The 6,096-nt window shown below is 41.9% G+C and overlaps 1 protein-coding gene across 1 annotated transcript; it reads left to right on the top strand.

The window, feature by feature from the left end:
- Window positions 1–822: 822 nt before the first annotated feature.
- Window positions 823–5,689, top strand: LOC125536861 (condensin-2 complex subunit H2). The gene is made up of 11 exons (XM_048700140.1): window positions 823–1,256; window positions 1,645–1,744; window positions 2,178–2,281; window positions 2,370–2,506; window positions 2,591–3,041; window positions 3,144–3,319; window positions 3,411–3,575; window positions 3,659–3,739; window positions 4,630–4,731; window positions 4,818–4,973; window positions 5,046–5,689. Exons 1-11 carry the CDS (start codon window positions 1,055–1,057, stop codon window positions 5,373–5,375), a joined length of 2,004 nt encoding a protein of 667 aa, XP_048556097.1. The 5' UTR covers window positions 823–1,054; the 3' UTR covers window positions 5,376–5,689.
- The last annotated feature ends 407 nt before the right edge of the window (window positions 5,690–6,096 follow it).

Below are 6,096 nucleotides of genomic sequence, written 5' to 3'. Positions count from 1 at the left end.
GGTTAAGATCTTGTTCATGTCCTCCGTAACCAATGACTTCACAATAGCTATCAACCCCTTATCAATCACACATGTGTTTGAACGGAAAAGACTCTGGAAGTAATAAAAAAAATGAGGAGTTTGAGGTTATCATTACCCTCAACCCAATCGTTATATTATCTTTCAGATTCTTTATTAAATTACGACGCCTACGAGCAGAAGCAAGCTGCTTAAAATATTTGGCGTTCCGATCTTCCCTCCTCAGCCAGTTCACCCGTCCGCGCTGCGCCCAGTAAATTTCCTCCAGTTTAAGAAGGTTTTCAATCAAAAGTGTGAGATAATTTGGCTTCACCTTTGATTCAACCGTGTATTCTCCTTGCGTCAACTTCTCCAGTTCTTTTTGAGCCGCTCTTAGGCGCTATCGGGAGCCTTTAGTATGCTCTTACTCCCTCCGTCCGCGAATAAGTGTACATCTAGCTTTTGTATTAAGTTAACGTGTTAAAATTTCGACCAACTTTCTAAAAAAAAGTAAAAGCATTTATAGCACTAAATTAGTATCACTAGATCCGTTTTGAAATGTACTTTCATAATATACCAATTTGATGTTATATGTATTACTATTATTTTCTATAAAGTTGGTCAAAATTTTAAAATTTTGATTAAGACCAAAAACTATATGTACATTTATTCGTAGACGGAGGGAGTATATTTCTTTAGGAAGATACTACTAGTTAAACCACGGCGAATAGGGTTGTCATCACGATAGTGCGAAAACCAGGGGGTTCGTCGCGAAACATCGGTTGTTCACTTCATCCCTAGACTACTTCCAAAACTGCGAAACGGCCCTTCACCGAAACTCAGATCCCGCCGTCACAAATTCCATCGAGCGGGAGACCTCCGAAATCCGAAAATTCCCCAATCCTCTTCCAACCCTAGCCCCCTTGCTTCCTCCCCCCTTCCCCTTCCCGCTTCCAAGCACCCTCACCGCCCGCGGTCCACGCCCATTGGATCCCGAGCCACCATCCCGCAAGAATACCTCTTCGCGCCCAGTAACTTCGTTGCCTGAGGGGGAGTCATGGAGGACGGCAGCGGCGGCGCCGGCGCCGGCGGTGAGGGGAGCACGAGCGGGGGGAGGTTCCCGATACTGCAGGCGAACCGGGACCCGGAGTCGAACTGGGAGGTGGACGTCGCCAAGAGCCTCGAGGAGTACCTCCTCAAGATCTGCTCAGGCGAGATCTCCGCCGAAGACGGGGCCCACAGCTTCAACTTCGCCGAAGGTATGGCTGTGTGGATGGTAACCGTGTTTCTTGCGGCGAAGGCGTGGGCTTTCTTTTACGGGTGGCGCAGTGTGCCAGGATTTGTTTGAAAATTGGGAGGGTAGAAAGACTAATAGTTGGAATTTGTGTGCTTTTTGGGTGGTTTTATTATTTTGCTCGAATGAGCTTTAACGAAGTAGCTTCTTTTCGGTGGATTTTGTGGTTCTTCCCCAGGTGCTTACAAAACCTGGAACTCCTTTTCTTCTTCTTCTTCTTCTTCTTCTTCTTCTTTGCGAAGGCTTCTTGAGACCCATGCTAATTAAATCAGGGATTTTGCACTGAAAGAAAGTTCCTTTCTTCTTGTAAACCCTTCTACTGCGCTGGTAATATGTGGCCACTTCATGTGCAGCTGCGCTATTGCTCCAAGGTTCAGTTCAAGTTTACAGCCGCAAGGTGGAGTACCTGTACTCATTGGTGCTACATGCGCTGGAATTTCTCTCGCAAAATAAGTAAGGATATATCAGCTTTGTCTTAGCCTTATCTGTATATGCTACCTTGCTGAGACTTGGACGTTGCACATCTTAAATGAAATGGGCCTCAAACTGCCAGACAGTGACATATCTGCTGGCAACTATAGCTTTCTTGCACATCTTATTTCAGAGCATGACATGTCAGGTTAACAATAAGGGCCCTGATTTAGGGAGCTATAGAATTTCTAAACTAATTAACTATGTTAAAATTAACGGTGCAGAAGCAATTGTTGGTGTCTGCTAGATATAAACCCTAGTAGAGTTTGTGCTTTCAGATTATCTCTTATATATCTGGTTTGTGTCTGAAACATCGGCCCTTGTTTGGACGGTTGCCAAATTACGGGCCTGCAATTTCCTCTTTGACCACCCTAGTGCATTTTTTGCGAATAGTCTAACATTTGAACTATACCAGGCAAGATCAACAAGAAAAGGGATCTGCTGAAGCTAACGAAAATGGTCCTAGCACTACTGCCAACAAAGAAGATGATATGTTTATGGGTTTAGATGATGTCCCAGGTAAGTGGACCTTCTGCGGTTTTACCAGTCATATGTTTACTTCAAATGACATGAAACCAAGCATATATCGCCCCTTCTAAATTGCCAGCGGAAACAAGGACCACTTTGGATAACAACCTTGACCAGGATGATCTGCGAAGAAAAATTGTGAGGCCACCAGCAAATCTTCTAGTGTTCGAAGGAGACTGTGTCGATAGCGAAGCAAGCGAGCTGGATTCATATTTGGTAATCCTGCATTTCTTTAATTGCAACTGAGACTGGTGGCATGTACTGCCGTACTAAACTAGTCTAGTTGTTTCTTTATTGCAGTTAGCAACATGTGGTTTCTTCGGAGATTTCCTCCTGCTGGATCCATGTGACGCACCAGCTGTTTTTGAATTTTTTCAAGGAAAAAAATCATGCAAAGAAGATATTTTGGCTCATAGACGAACTCCTGGGAAAGCCCGAAACAATGTCTTCACTTCCCCAAATGTAAGATCAGGGGGTACTGCTCGTAGACGAACTCCAGGGAAAGCCCGAGATGAAAATATAGATCCAACTCAGGACAGCGAGCAATCTCATGAAATGATAGCAGATCAAAGTCAAGAAGATAGCTGGCCTCATCATCCTGTTGACCACAATTCTCCTATCATCATGCCCCCACCAGATGATGAAGACCCTGGGTGCCCAGATCTTGGGGATGATTCTGATGATGAAGATCCATATAAATCTTTGGATCCGCATGAACCTAGCAACCTAAAGATCAAGCCTTACAAGAGAGGTATTGGAAACTGTTGTTTCCCCTACAAGGATGTTTTATTTCCTTGTATATTATCTCCACTAACTATATATTGAACCTTCTTTCTTGATCTGCTTGGAACAGTAAAAGCTTTTTCAAGGCAAGTTATTGGCGCTCCAAAGAAGAAAACCCTTGCATCTATATTTCCTGTGGCAAAAATGGATGGTGTTGTTAGTCCTGAACTAACAAAATATTTTGAAGTACAAATGTCTCAGCAGGAAAAACCTGATGTCTCCCAGTCAGTTCCTCTTTATGAAAAGGTGTTCAGCATTGTTACAAAAATGTGCTATTTTGATTAGGTACGTCAGATATGTTCACGTAGTAACTTGTTGCAACCCATTCATGCTGCAGCTTAGAGAGTCATTTGAAACTGGTGAAGTAAATTGCCATATATCTGGAGATTTGAAGGATGACAAACAGACCAATAATTTTGATGATATTGATGGGCCAGACACCCCGAATGATCCATATGTTGACATGGATATTGATGATGACATGCCAAGTTACTCAGATAAGGTTGATTTTCTTTAGCTTTCTATTAGTTGATCGCTGTCTTCACTGACCTAACAATTGGCTGACATCTGCTTGCTTCTGTTTAGATTGATGATGACGTGGTTCGAGTTACGCAGGACAGCATGGATGGACATAAAAGCCTTGATGATTTGTGTCGATCACATCTGGTAAGTCATACGGACCACTAATAGCTCCATTCCCTTTCAAATTTTGCGTAGATGCATGAACTTTCCTCTATTTTTATTTGCAAGCAACTTGCGCCATGTAAGTTGCCAAAATATATGAGATGTCCAGGTTCACTAGTGTCAAGCTGTTTGGAATAGCTGTTCGGAATAGCATGTTATAGGGGTTAGCTAACATATCATCTAACCATTTTGTTCTTTTCTTTGTAACTTTATCTTGTCTGATGATAATTGGAGTTTGTAGCCAATATTCTTGAATGATGTGTCTGAAAGAATAACATTATTAACACAAATTCCATTCAGAAATTTGCTGCTATGTTGGTGCTAAACTTGTTCAACGAAAATGCTACATTGCTGTCTTGCAATTACTTCATGTGTCTTCACTTCTCATATATTCGGGTGTTAAGGCATGCCATTTTTGTCTTCTCAAATAGATGTGGTATGCTCGAAGCCAGCTACAGGTTGATCTGTCACAGATTCAATGAATTGCTAAATTTAGCTATTGTGATGACTGATTTGTTCTGATACATCAGTATTTCATCACTCTGACGTGACTTGAAGTGCTTGTTGTATCCGATGAGACCAAATGGCATTTAGATATTCCTATTATCTCAGATGTTTCTTTTATCCTATACCACATGGCATTTAGGGCACTGTTTGTTCAGCCAGGGCATTGTGTCCTATGGGTTGTCTGGTTTCTGATACCACATGGCATTTCCATACTTTTCTTGGCAGATGTTGTCAAAGCACAATACTTTTCAAAATATTGGTTTTGAGAAACAGAATTCCGATTGCTAGCTAGCTACTTTTGGATTGTGTTTTGAATTTTATGTTAGCTGTTCAACTTCCAATACTAACATGGATAACTCTCACAGGATGCTCTCCTTGCTAGCATAGCTGAGGCTGAACAACAAACCGAGCTGGATGCACGAGTTTCAACATGGAAAGAGCGAATAGAGCTTGCCTTGGAAGAGCAGGTTTGGTTGCATGATTGATCTGCTAACTGTTCTGCACATATGAACTTGCTTCACACTCACGAGTGCTACAATTCATGCCTTTTCAGGATAGAAACCCACCCTTTGATATTGGTTTATATGGAGAGCAGATCCTTGACACACTCTCGTCAAGAACTGATACAGGGATTGCATCATTCAGTGAGATTGTTAGCAGCAAACCAAAGTACGAGGTTGCAAGAACATTCTCTGCCCTTCTCCAGCTGGTAACCCCCTTTATCTTTGTGGTTGTGTTTTGACACGGCACCAGATGACCCTGAGCTTCACTCTTATTTTAGGTGAATGGCAGAAGTGTTGATCTGGACAAAGGACAAGCTACAAATGACTTGGTTTGCTACACAGCTGTGAATCCATTCCATGTAAAGCTGATTGGTCCCAACCGTAGACCAGAGATGGAGGCACGTTTTGCACGCAAGAGAGTCAAGTCCCCTCAAAGAAGTTGTGGTGAAGAGGGCGAGCCCTCTCGGGTACAACCAAATTCGTCTAAGAAGCAGCCACCTAAAAATGGCAAGGTTTCAGTTAAGGCAGCAGTCAGATTGACTCCTGAAGGAAAGCGAAGGCGAAAGTCTGCTCAACTGCTGCAGCCATTCAATCTGGAATCCAGCTGATGCGCAGACTGACCTTAGCAGTCTAATTTTTCTCTTGTATTGTTGAGTGTCTAAGCCTCCCCCCCGAGGAACATTGTTGATTGTCTAGCTGATGGCAGTGGTTGATAAGAAGGGTGAAGTATTAGGTTATGAATTAGGGCCTAGCTAGAGCGCTAGATGGTGTATATGTACAATTGATCATTGTGCTGTTATGTATGTATATTATTGATATCGACCCAAATGTAATGTTTACTGGCAACGTTTTTGGGCCAGAATTGCCCCTGTATCGGGCGGATACGATTGTTTGATATTCTAATTCAGTAGTTGGCATTTGATGACTGGGCTCATAAGGTCTATTCTTATTTGTTAATGGAATGACACAAGTGCTACTTTACATTATGATTGAAATTTGCTGAAACAGGTGCAAGTAAGGTAAAACGATAGATTGATCAAACTAGGCTGTGCTTCACTGAGAAATACCATGGTGAACATGGGTGCCAGTGAATCCTGTATGCAAAAAATAATTTAGTAATTGTAAAAAATCCACAATTTTTTTGGAATCAAATATGGTATTGTACTTGTATAAAAAGATTCATCAAGGAATGACTTCCATGGTATTCCAGGCGAAAATAAATTAATCAAAACACTATATACTCTCTCCATTCCATTGAATAAGGCATGCATGTTTACCAAAATCCAGCTTTGACCATAAATTAAATCTATAGTATACATTTTTATGACT

Source organism: Triticum urartu, chromosome 2 (genome assembly GCF_003073215.2).
Source record: "Triticum urartu cultivar G1812 chromosome 2, Tu2.1, whole genome shotgun sequence".
Lineage (NCBI taxonomy): Eukaryota > Viridiplantae > Streptophyta > Magnoliopsida > Poales > Poaceae > Triticum > Triticum urartu.
Note: the sequence above shows the minus strand (reverse complement) of the source record. Positions and strands in the feature narration are given on the sequence as shown.

Excerpts from the sequence above, each read along its gene's own strand:
- LOC125536861 (XM_048700140.1), top strand. The coding sequence starts at position 1,055 with ATGGAGGACGGCAGCGGCGGCGCCGGCGCCGGCGGTGAGGGGAGCACG. Across the intron at positions 1,745-2,177 it reads GAATTTCTCTCGCAAAATAA|GCAAGATCAACAAGAAAAGG; the intron begins GTAAGGATATAT and ends GAACTATACCAG. Across the intron at positions 3,042-3,143 it reads GATCAAGCCTTACAAGAGAG|TAAAAGCTTTTTCAAGGCAA; the intron begins GTATTGGAAACT and ends TGCTTGGAACAG.